This window comes from Chelonia mydas, chromosome 1 (genome assembly GCF_015237465.2).
Source record: "Chelonia mydas isolate rCheMyd1 chromosome 1, rCheMyd1.pri.v2, whole genome shotgun sequence".
Lineage (NCBI taxonomy): Eukaryota > Metazoa > Chordata > Testudines > Cheloniidae > Chelonia > Chelonia mydas.
Genome location: NC_057849.1, coordinates 152277098 through 152289597, shown reverse-complemented (window position 1 = coordinate 152289597; position 12500 = coordinate 152277098). Strand labels below are relative to the sequence as shown.

The 12500-nt window shown below is 41.4% G+C and overlaps 1 protein-coding gene across 2 annotated transcripts in view; it reads left to right on the top strand.

The window, feature by feature from the left end:
* The window catches only part of EFHC2 (EF-hand domain containing 2), an 89851-nt gene that overhangs the window by 53955 nt on the left and 23396 nt on the right, over nucleotides 1–12500 (top strand). For both annotated transcript variants that reach the window (XM_043538111.1, XM_007064441.4), the window contains exon 9: nucleotides 755–897. In XM_043538111.1, the coding sequence (XP_043394046.1) occupies nucleotides 755–897 (143 nt within the window). The remainder of the gene's footprint in view (nucleotides 1–754; nucleotides 898–12500) is intronic.

Here is a 12500-nt window from a genome sequence, read left to right as displayed (position 1 = left end):
TGAGATTTCCTGAGAATTCTTTTCTTTGTTGACTGGTTTTCATGCACAGTTGTACTGTAGCAATATGAAAACATTAGCACCTTTTATTTCCATTGTGGGTTATACAGACTGTGCCCTGATTTATGAGTCCTGAGTAAAAAACAAAGCTGCATTGCAGATCTGAGGTTCATTAACCCATGTGTAGAGCCTTCAGAAAAGGAGAATGCTATTAGAAGACTTGGTAAAATTTTAATAATTTATATAACCTCTGTATATTTTAAAATAGTAACGTCTAAATCAATAAATATACTATTGTTGAATTCATTCTGTTTTCACATTTTAAAAAATAGCCACATGGGAAAAGAATCTGATTGGCCAAATTTCCTGGAGAGGGTCCTGACATGTATTTTGATTTGTATTTAGGTTTGAAAATGAATACATCTAAAAAATGTTTCCCCCCTCCCCACCCCGCCAATTAAATTTCTGGAAATAAACTTTGAGCCTGATTTGCAATTGAGATTGAATACAGATGCAATCAGAATCTGTAATCAGAGAACCAACTGTGCCCTGAAAAATAATTCCTTTCTATCTGGCTGACCCTGCTTAGCTTTGTTAACCGCAGCTGAAAATTATTTTTGAAAAAATAGGGAACTTCATTCCATTTCCCGTCCAGACCAAGAATAACACAGTTTATTTCACAGAATGCGTCTCCAAGTGATGAAAAGCTTCATCATTCTATGTACTGAATTTCTTGCCACTTCTTCTGCCCTCATAGAAAAGGCCTCGAAAGTAACCTGCTGCGCTTTCTTGCAAAATTTATTACTGATAATCCCATTGACAAGGATCGGCAATTCATTATTTCTTATTTTCTGAGTGATGACACAATTTCAGTGTTTGAGACCCCACAGCGAAATACAGGTAAGAGATAATAATCCTCTGGAAGCAATTCCAAGAGCTCTGCTGCTTTGATTAAGATGTAGTGATCATTAAACCCTAATGCAGAACTCAGTCCTAATGGAAGCCTGTGCAAATCCTTTTGAATTCAGTCAGATCTACATTTGCTTCTTTTGGGCTTGACAGAGGTCTACTGTTTTACCTTAATAGTAGTTTGCTGTGCTAATTTATAATCTGTGATACTCAGAATGAAACCATTTGTTGTAAGACAGCACTTCACAACATTTAAAGTTATTGGCTCCTAAAGATGGTGGCACATATTCTATTTGCAAATCTTATCCAGGGGAGCTTGCTTTTGTTATAGGTAACTTATAGAAACTGTATTGTTGTCATTGATGGTAAGTAGGGATAAACCCATAGAAAACATAACAGATTGGAAATCATACAGTAAGTTCTATGTTTTGCAGGATCAATATTATTAGTCTAGCTATATGTTTTCCATTATATAAAGGCATGGTATAAAAACAAAATCATTGTAATTATTTTAATATATGTAACAATATCTTAAACAATATACAGTTTATTTGCATTTGAAGGGTAAATTTGGTCTTGTGCCAGCAGCTGTCCTAGTGACCTACTAGAGTGACATTGATTTGAATTCGAGGAGACAGCTCATCCAGCCTTTCTAGAGATGAACGCTTCAAGTTCTTGTCCATATATATTTCACTGTTGGTGAGCATGCATCCAGTACAATTAAGTCCAGATACTTTGGGCCAGCAATGTTCTTTGGGGGTCATGCCTGCGCCCTGAGTATTCTGGTGCCTCTGAGGGCCAAAAGGGCAGAGCGACCCTACCCTTCATTTCCTTCTCCCTTCCTTTGGGTATGGGTTGGAACTTGCAGTGTCCAAGCTTCTTTGCTCATTATGTGGCCTATTCTTTGTCATGTAAATAATTCTGGATAGTGGGGTACTTAGTAGTTAGTTAGTTAATAGTGTTATTGTTACAGATTTTTGGTAGTAATTTCTTTCTTCCTTTTAGAAGGAAATTCACTTTTTTTGTTTTCCTGTGAGTTAGCTCTGGTACTCAGATCAGTCATTATGGCTGAGCAGAAATCTCTAGGCTTCAAAAATTCGTCTTCCTGCAAGGCTGTAATGCCTTCCAATGATGGGCACACTAGATGCTTGCTGTGTCTGGGTGAAGTGCACATAACAGAATCACGTACCATCTGTAAATCATTTTCTATGAGAACCCAAAGAGCTAGGGAGTCTCCTCTGAAAATATTCTCTCTGGAGAGGTCAATGCATCCCAGTCAAACTCCGAGACACCTGGAGCAGCAGTTTCTTAACACTCATCATCTCAAAGTGCTCTGGCTGCCTCCTTAACTCCTGGAGTCAAAGTGGGAGCAGAAGCAGCCAAACTGGGGAATGCTGCACTGGGTGTGGGGTAAAATGGGGCCTCAAGGGGTGATCTCTGACTCTAGCATCTCTTTGAACCGTGAACTATGCAGGGGAGACTTCCTGCTACTCTGGAGGCACTAGGATGCAGGTGGTGCCTCCCCTCTTCCCTTATAATGTGGCCTAGCTGACCAGAGTCTCCAGCCGGCTGGAGCAGAAATGACCAAAGTTTTAACTGGACTTTCTCTGCCCTGTGTTTGATTGGGTGTTTCAGCACACTCCTCTCCCTCCCTCCCTCCCATTCTTTTCACCTCAGCTTCACAGCACACCTGTCCCTCTTACCCTGTCTTCCTCATGCCCTGGCCTTCTGTGTCCCGTCTCCCTTCCCTTTTCTTTCCATTTAACCAATCCCTTCCTAAGTAAATCTATACCCTAACATCCCCACAAAAAAAAACACTTGTGGAATTAGTTTAATGTTAGCTCCCATCACACTATTCACTCTGCCATTGTTAGCAACTCCTTCCTCCACCCTCTGTTTGTCTTGTCTATTTAGACTGTAAGCTCTTTGGGGCAAGGACCACCTACACCTCTGGGTTTGTACAGTGTCTCGCAAAGAGGGGTCCATTCTTTGTTGGCCCTTAGACAGTATGATATTATTTATTTATTACTGTAGCACCTAAAAACCTCCGTCATAGACCAAGATCTGATTGTGGTAGACACTGTTCAAAATAAACATGATTAATAATTAATAACAACAGCTACTTGTAAAGATCCATATTTCTAGTTTATAAAATCTCAGGGTACAGAGGAAGGAAAGAGCACTGGACCCACAAAGGAAAGAGATCTCTGTCCTCTTCCTCAAGGAACCATAAATCCTCTCCAACTTCAGAAGAAAAATCTCTCAGTACAGACCTCTCAGCACCGAGGCCCTGATGTCTCTCACACTAATAACCCTGGCACCATGACCATCTACCATCTGCTCACCTGTCTTTGACACCAGCATATTTGGTATCGAAATCCTATATAGCATTGAAAGACCTACTGGTCTCTTCAGTGCTGGACTATCCACTATTAGCAGTGATGAAACTGCCTCCTCCAGCGCTGACTGCTGCTCTGACACTGGTACCAGGTACATTAGTGGTACCAACCAGAGCACAGACTAAAGGTGCTCCTAGCACACTAGCTGCTATAGCTCTTCCTCTCCAGGAGGACTATACATTCTTCTCCTCAGGTTCTGAAGGCAGTAGGGAGGTTGGACCAATTTGTTCCCCAGGGTCCAGATATTTAGGTAGCATACCATGGAGAGGGAGTCAAGGGTTGAGTTTTATTACCCTAGACATAGAAGCTCAAAGAGGGATAGAATTATCTGGTATCCTCTCCCTTGGCCACTTGTATCTCGTGCTTAACAGTACCTTTGTCTGTATTGGGCTCTGGGAGGAAATCATCAGGCTAGAAGGCCAGTGTCTGCCTCCCAATCCAGGATTAACTCCCCTTCTTCGCCTCAACCAACCCAATCTGCTCCACTCCAGCTGAACAGACATTAATGGTTCCAGTGAGGAATCCCAAGCAGAGGACATCTTAACCCAGTTTCAAACGTCCTCATCATCCGTGCCTGAGATTGTAGTCCCTGAGTCCTCTACCTCAACCCCAGAGGGCTATAAGATGTTCCAGGAATAGCTGACCCGCTGGAGATTCCAGCTGAAGCAGTACAGGAAAAGTCACAGAAGCTTCTAGACATCCTACACGAGTCCATACTTGGATCTCTTGCATTGCCCATCAAAGGTGGACTGCTAGAGTCAGCTAAATTGCTCTGGCAGACACCTGTCTCTTTGGTATCAGCATCAAAGAGCTCAGATCATCATCTCCACCTATTGTCTTCCCAGGGTATTGAGCAATTTTATACACACTGGCTGGCATCATGGATGGTTCTTGTGGTGAATGAGAGATCACATGGAAGGCAACACAAAGCAACATCAAACGACAAGGAACCCCAAAAAATAATTTTTTTTGGGTGGGGAAAATTATTCCACATCAAACCTCCAAATGAGAATCGTTAACTACCAAGCCTGGTTGGCAAAATACAAATATCTGAAGTGGGATTACATGGTTAAATTTGTAGACAGGCTTCTTTAAGACAGTAGGGAAGAATTTAAGTTGCTGAAGGTGAGGTTGTGTTATGCATATCGCTCCAAGCAGCTTGTGATGCTGCAGGTATAGCTTCTAGATCTATGGTGACCTCATTCCTATAACGGATCATCATGTCTCCGCAAGGGTGGATAAAAATCAATGATTTTTTTTATTTAAATCCGATTGTTTTGATAAAATGCTTTTTGAGGAAAAAACCTATGTAAAGATAGATACATTATAGCTCAAAGATATTTCATCATGAATTAGAATTTATAATCCCTATTCCTTTAGCATGAGACAATATATTCATATAATGTTTAAGAAAAGTTTTGTAAATGAGTTCCAATAGTTCATGGACTAGGGACCCAATCTTATGGGGTTCCAGAGGCTTCTGTATAGATTATTTAGGTTAATCTTTCTATAGTGCTCAGTCTAGAAGGTACCATCAGAGATGCTTAGTTTTGCAGTTCTCAAACTGTGGATTTGGGTCTCCAGAGATAACATGCTTGTTAACAGCAAAAATGTTTTTAAATAAATAAATAATATATAGAGGTGAGAAATAACAGACCTCAACCCTATTGTCTGCAAATTTGTGTCACACAGAATCAATCGCTTACCTCTCTTTAAAAGTGAAAAGTTTCAAAAAGTTCAATGACTAGAAGATTGTTGGGGGTGGAATAGACCTGGACAAGGAGAAGAAGTCTGAAGATAAATGTGAGAAGGGAGGGACAGGCAGTAGAAACAAATATGAAACTGTTTGAGCAGCATATTCCAGAAGTCTTGAGGTCTATCTGAGTGTAGCCTTCATTGATTTGAGATCTACCATAATATTCTCTCACTAGACGGGAAAACCTATAATGGCAGCAGGCCGTAAAAGAGACCCAGTTTGGGAATATTGTGGGTAAGACAGGCATGCGTGCAAAATGCAAACAGTGCAAGAAAGAAATGCAAAGCCTGGTTGCCCAAATGAAACAACATCATGAGAAGTATTTTAAAGAATCCTTATTAAGGTTACAGGAACAAACCATCCCAATGTGTAGAAAGAATAGTAAATATGGCAGGCAACCAGCTTGGCTTAACAGTGAAATCCTTGCTGATCTTAAACACAAAAAAGAAGCTTACAAGAAATGGAAGATTGGACAAATGACCAGGGAGGAGTATAAAAATATTGCTTGGGGATGCAGGAGTGAAATCAGGAAGGCCAAATCACACTTGGAGTTGCAGCTAGGAAGAGATGTTAAGAGAAGGGTTTCTTCAGGTATGTTAGCAACAAGAAGAAAGTCAAGGAAAGTGTGGGCCCCTTACTGAATGAGGGAGGCAATCTAGTGACAGAGGATGTGGAAAAAGCTAACGTGCTCAATGCTTTTTTTGCCTCTGTCTTCACAAACAGGGTCAGCTCCCAGACTACTGCACTGGGCAGCACAGCTTGGGGAGGAGGTGACCAGCCCTCTGTGGAGAAAGAAGTGGTTTGGGACTATTTAGAAAAGCTGGACGAGCACAAGTCCATGGGGCCGGATGCACTGCATCTGAGAGTGCTAAAGGAGTTGGCGGATGTGATTGCAGAGCCATTGGCCATTATTTTTGAAAACTCGTGGCGATCGGGGGAGGTCCTGGACAACTGGAAAAAGGCTAATGTAGTGCCCATCTTTAAAAAAGGAAAGAAGGGGGATCCGGGGAACTACAGACCAGTCAGCCTCACCTCAGTCCCTGGAAAAATCATGGAGCAGGTCCTCAAGGAATCAATTCTGAAGCACTTAGAGGAGAGGAAAGTGATCAGGAACAGTCAGCATGGATTCACCAAGGGCAAGTCATGCCTGACTAATCTAACTGCCTTCTATGATGAGATAACTGACTCTGTGGATGAGGGGAAAGCAGTGGACGTGTTGTTCCTTGACTTTAGCAAAGCTTTTGACATGGTCTCCCACAGTATTCTTGGCAGCAAGTTAAAGAAGTATGGGCTGGATGAATGAACTTTTATGTGGATAGAATGCTGGCTAGATCGTCGAGCTCAACAGGTAGTGATCAATGGCTCCATGTCTAGTTGGCAGCCGGTATCAAGCGGAGTGCCCCAAGGGTCAGTCCTCGGGCCGGTTTTGTTCAATATCTTCATTAATGATCTGGAGGATGGCGTGGACTGCACCCTCAGCAAGTTTGCAGATGACACTAAACTGGGAGGAGAGATAGATACGCTGGAGGGTAGGGATAGGATACAGAGGGCCCTAGACAAATTAGAGGATTGGGCCAAAAGAAATCTGATGAGGTTCAACAAGGACAAATGCAGATTCCTGCACTTAGGACGGAAGAATCCCATGCACCGCTACAGACTAGGGACCGAATAGCTAGGGAGCAGTTCTGCAGAAAAGGACCTACAGTGGACGAGAAGCTGGATATGAGTCCACAGTGTGCCCTTGTTGCAAGAAGGCTAACGGCATTTTGGGCTGTATAAGTAGGGGCATTGCCAGCAGATTGAGGGACGTGATTGTTCCCCTCTATTCGACATTGGTGAGGCCTCATCTGGAGTACTGTGTCCAGTTTTGGGCCCCACACTACAAGAAGGATGTGAAAAAATTGGAAAGCGTCCAGCGGAGGGTAACAAAAATGATTAGGGGACTGGAACACATGAGTTATGAGGAGAGGCTGAGGGAACTGGGATTGGTTAGTCTGCAGAAGAGAAGAATGAGGGGGGATTTGATAGCTGCTTTCAATTACCTGAAAGGGGGTTCCAAAGAGGATGGATCTAGACTGTTCTCAGTGGTAGCAGATGACAGAACAAGGAGTAATGGTCTCAAGTTGCAGTGGGGGAGGTTTAGGTTGGATATTAGGAAAAAACTTTTTCACCAGGAAGGTGGTGAAGCACTGGAATATGTTACCTAGGGAGGTGGTGGAATCTCCTTCCTTAGAGGTTTTTAAGGTCAGGCTTGACAAAGGCCTGGCTGGGATGATTTAGTTGGGGATTGGTTCTGCTTTGAGCAGGGGGTTGGACTAGATGACCTCCTGAGGTCCCTTCCAACCCTGATATTCTATGATTCTATAAGTGTTCCTTCTCAGGAGGAAGCTGTGTTGAAGATGATGAAAGGAACATGTCTGAACATGCAGGATCTTCAGGTTGGTAAACTTTTATTTCATAATCTTTTTTAAGGACTGCCTGTCTTCCTTCTGGACTATTCTTGAATTCTCATGTTTGAGCAAAAAATATAGTAGTATTATCATTTTAGATGCAGTTGTGATAAAAAATAAATAGCTGAAATAGGCAGATCTTCCTTTTACAATTTCACCTTTAAAGTAGTACTGAGTGTCAGGGAATGCAATGAGTAATGCTAAATGAGCAGTATGGTAATAATTAAATAACTGCATTGACTTATTTTGTTTAGGAGACTCCATCCTCAACATACAGGATTCTGAAGACTATCCACCTTCAAGATCACCATCATTTTCTATAGTTTCAGAGTTTTCTGCCAATGATAGTGTTTCAGTCACATCATGTATGTCACATAGCCACAGTATATCACCTGTAGCAAAAAGAAAACAAAAATCTCCATCATCCAGAAACAGCCATAGATAAGTTTGTGATAAGAACCAGCAGATTACAGAAAAAATTGCCCCGTTTGTTTCTGCAACAAACTCTCATTTCCGTATGATTGAGAACCCACACTTTATTAACATGGTTCAGTCAGTAAGACCAGGATACAGTCCACCAACAGAGCATATGTTGCAGGCACATTGCTGGATAAAGTGTGTGAAAGAGAAACTGAGCAGTGTGCAAAAGGTCTAGAGGGTAAAATTGTTAACCTGAGTCTTGATGGGTTGAGCAGTGTCCACAATGATCCTGTTGTATGTGCTTGTGTGACAACAGAAGAAGGGAATGTCTTCCTTACAGAAACAATTGATACATCAAGAAATGCACACACAGCAGAATACTTACAAGAAGTAGCAGTAAAAGCTATAACAAACTGAGAAAAAAAATACAAATGTCTAGTATGCAGCTTGGTCACACAAAATGCTGCAAATGTGTCCAAGATGAGAAGAAATTATTTAGAAGAGTGTGAAGAGAGTCCCAAGCTAATAACATACAGTTGCAGTGCTCATTTGATGCACCTCCTAGCCAAAGACTTCAGTGTTCCGGAAATAGAGGCTAATATTGTTGAAATTGCAAAATACTTCCGTAACAACCACTTTGCAGCAGCTGCTCTGAAAAAAGTGGGAAGAACCAAGCTAACTCTCCCACAAGACATGCGATGGAACTCAGTAGTGGACTGTTTTGAGCACTATATCAAGAACTGGCCTAATCTGATGACAGTTTATAAACAAAACCATGAAAAAATAGATGGCACTGTCGCAGCCAAAGTTCTCAACGTTGATCTTAAGAGAAATGTTGAACACATGCTGAGTACCCTGAAGTCTATTTCTGTAGCCTGGAACAAAATGCAGGGAAATGGCTGCTTTATTGCTAACACTGTTGAAATTTGGAAGGAACTGAGTGAGATCTTAAAAAGAGAAATATGCAATGACAGAGTTAAATTACAAGCATTAAAAAAATAAATGGGACAAGCACTATCTCCAGCTCATTTTCTTGCAAATATTCTCAATACTTGGTACCAGGGTCAAACCTTAACTGCTGAAGAAGAAGAGCTGGCTATGACATGGACATCCAGCAATCATCCCTCCATAATGCCAACTATAATAAACTTCAGAGCTAAGGGTGAACCATTCAAGAAATATATGTTTGCTGATGATGTTTTAAAGAAAGTCACACCAGTGAACTGGTAGAAGTCACTTAAGCACTTGGATTCAGAGACTGTTGAAGTGATAATTTCACTTTTAACAGCAGTAGCTTCTTCTGCCAGTGTAGAAAGGATATTTTCTTCCTTTGGACTAATTCATTCCAAATTGAGAAATCATTTGGGACCTGAAAAAGCAGGAAAGCTTGTTTTTCTTTCCCAGATTATGAACAAACAGGAAAATGAAGGTGAAGACAACTGAGTGAGCTGCAGAAGCCAATATTTCAAGTTTCTCATGTTGACTTGGCTGACCTAGTCAATTTAATTTTTGGTTTTTGTTTTTAAAAAAATGTTTCATTTAATTATTTTAGTTTAAAACAATGTTAACAAAAACAAACCTGATTTTTAAAAAACTTGAATGTTTAACTAAATTCAAAAATTCATATGCTTGTTTTGTTAAAATATTACATTTTGCTGTTCAAGAAAAAAATCCAGAATACATAACGTTGTTGTTGTTGTTGTTTTAGTTAAATAAAACAATTTAAATGTCTCTCTGGTGATGTTCTCCTCCTAATACTGCATGGCAAGAAAATCCTCCAAATATTAATGATTAACCTGTTGAATAGTCTTCCTGAATCATGATTTAAATTAAATCCACCCTGGTCTTTGCTCTTTAGGGATCTCTAAAGTGATTCAAATAACAATTGAGGATCTCCCATTCAAGGAATGTGAACTCAGTGCTAAAGCAGATGAGGCCTTACGCTCTCTAAAGGACTGACATACCACACGGAGATCCTTAGCAGTTCTATACTCCTGCACCATTGCATTTATCCTGAGTGTTCTCAGGATGTTCAGGCAAGATGCAGCCAGGATGATCATAGCTTCGGCATGGCTAAGATAATTCTGGTACTTACACCTAAAGAATCTCTCCATCCAACCTCCAATACAATTGGCTCTCCAGCCAGTAATATCTCAGGCACTATCAGATTCTCCATCTGGATCCATGTTCACTGCACCTTATGGCATGGGAGCTGGCTAGCTGACCTGAGTGGAAAGATCCTATTAATCTGAAGTACAAAACATTCTAATCCGCAGTAGAAAAGATTCTACAAGGCATACTTATGCTGCCAAATGGAAGAGATTCATAATCTGGGTGCAGCATCAGTTATCACCATCCCTGGAATAGATTCCAGACATACTGGACTACCTTCTATCTTTAAAGAACTCTGGACTGTCAGTGAGTTCCCGGAGGGTTCACCGAGCAGCCATCTCAGTTTTCCGCCCTCCACTTCAGTGATATTTTACACTTTCACACCCTCTGGTAGCTAGGTAATTATATCCCCCAGTCAGAGAACCTCCCCCTCTTCAGGAACTATAAATATTGGACTGATTGGGGCTAATGGGCCCACCTTTTGAGCCAATGGCCATAAGTTCTCTCTTTCCACTTTTTATTAAAACAGCTTTTCTGTGGCAGCAACACTGGCCTGAGGGGTTGAGGAGATACAAGCACTTGATGGCAAGTCCCCCCATAAAGACAGAGTGTCAGTAAGACCTCACCCTAAATTTTTACTGAAAGTGGTCTCTGTCTTTCACTTAAGTCAGATCATCCCTCTACCTGTCTCTCACACCTCCCCCCCATCCACATTCAAATAAAGGTGAGATGAAATGGGACACCTTACAGAAGTTCTTAGAGTGCTCTCCTGCTGTGTAGATAGGACTAAGCCATTCAGGGTATTTCTAAGATTATTGATATTTTATGCAGACAGGGTTAAAGGACAAGTCCTTTCAACACAGATGTTCTAACTGGATCTCTGCTTGTATCAAGTGATGTGATGAATTAGCAAACATACTCTCATAGGTGGGTCTAACATCTCAGTGTATCAGAGCAGAAACAACCTCTGTTGTTTCTTTGATAAATGTTCCCATATTTGGAGATACTAGGGTAGCTACTTTGGGCTCAATACACATATTCACCCAGCATTATTCCATCGTGGAAGCATCAAGAGCAGATGCTAATTCTGGTAGGACTGTCCTACAATCACTGGTTAGGTAGACTCCTAGCACCCACCTCCTTGTAACCTAGGTCATTGCTTGTGAGTTACCAACAGTGAAATGTTTATGGACAAGCTCTCGAAGAAGAAATGGCTACGTGTACCTTACAGTAACTGGTTCCTCGAGATGTGTTGTCCATATATGTTCCATGACCTGCCACTGCCCTTCCCCCTCCCCTCTTGGAGTAGAGGCAAAAATTCGGTGTAGAAAGGACCTGTGTTCCATAGCTTCTAGCTTTCACACTCTACTGTTCCATCCTACATATTGGATCCATAACTAGTTATAACAGAACTGTCTGTAGACACAGTGGCTTCCATATATGTTATATCAATAGAGAGAGGATGCTGGTACAATCCCACAGTGTGGAACAATATATCAGTGTCTTTCCATTGCTTTGGCTTTTGCTTATTTTAGATAGTATGCAATGCATATTGCATACATAAATCCTTTATCCACACTGATGCTTCCAGTTGCTGCTGTTATTGTTTATTCCTTATTTTATTATGAAACATTTGTGTATAGTGCTATAGGGATGCATGGCAATTCACATAGCAAATAAAGATATGTCCACCTCGGGCAGCTAAATTGACACAAGAAGACACTGGAAAGAGAACAAGAAGCAAGGGAAATGGAGGGATGCAGGGAAGAAGAAATACACAGAATAAAGTTAAGGGTTTGTTTGGGTACTACGTTACCTATTGTAGTAGTTCCTAGGTGGTCTTTTTTGTTTTGTTAATTGCCTTTAAAAATTGTTTAAATGGAATTTGCGGATTGTTGTTTGAGGGATTGTGAAAAGCAGTGGGTTTGAGAAGAAGTATTCTAAGGGAGATTGCTTGGCCTACCAGACCAGTGAGGCCATTTCAGGCTCGGAGGCCAGCACTCAGGAGAGCACAGGCACTTGTGCGAGAAGGGAACAAAAGGGGATCAGTCATTGGCAGAGAGAGAGTCAGCATAAAGATAAAAGGAGGACTGGTGGCACCTTAGAGACTAACAAAGGTGTTTGAGCATAAGCTTTCGTGAGCTACAGCTCACTTCATCGGATGCATACAGTGGAAAATACAGTGTGGAGATGATATATACACAGAGAACATGAAACAATGCGTGTTACCATACAGACTGTAACAAGAGTGATCAGGTAAGGTCAACAATTACCAGCAGGAGAGTGGGGGGTGGGGGGGGAACCTTTTGTAGTGATAATCAAGGCCCACCTTGATCATCACTACAAAAGGTCCCCCCCACCACCCGCTCTCCTGCTGGTAATAGCTCACCTTACCTGATCACTCTCACTACAGTGTATATGGTAACACCCACTGTTTCAAGTTCTCTGTGTATATAA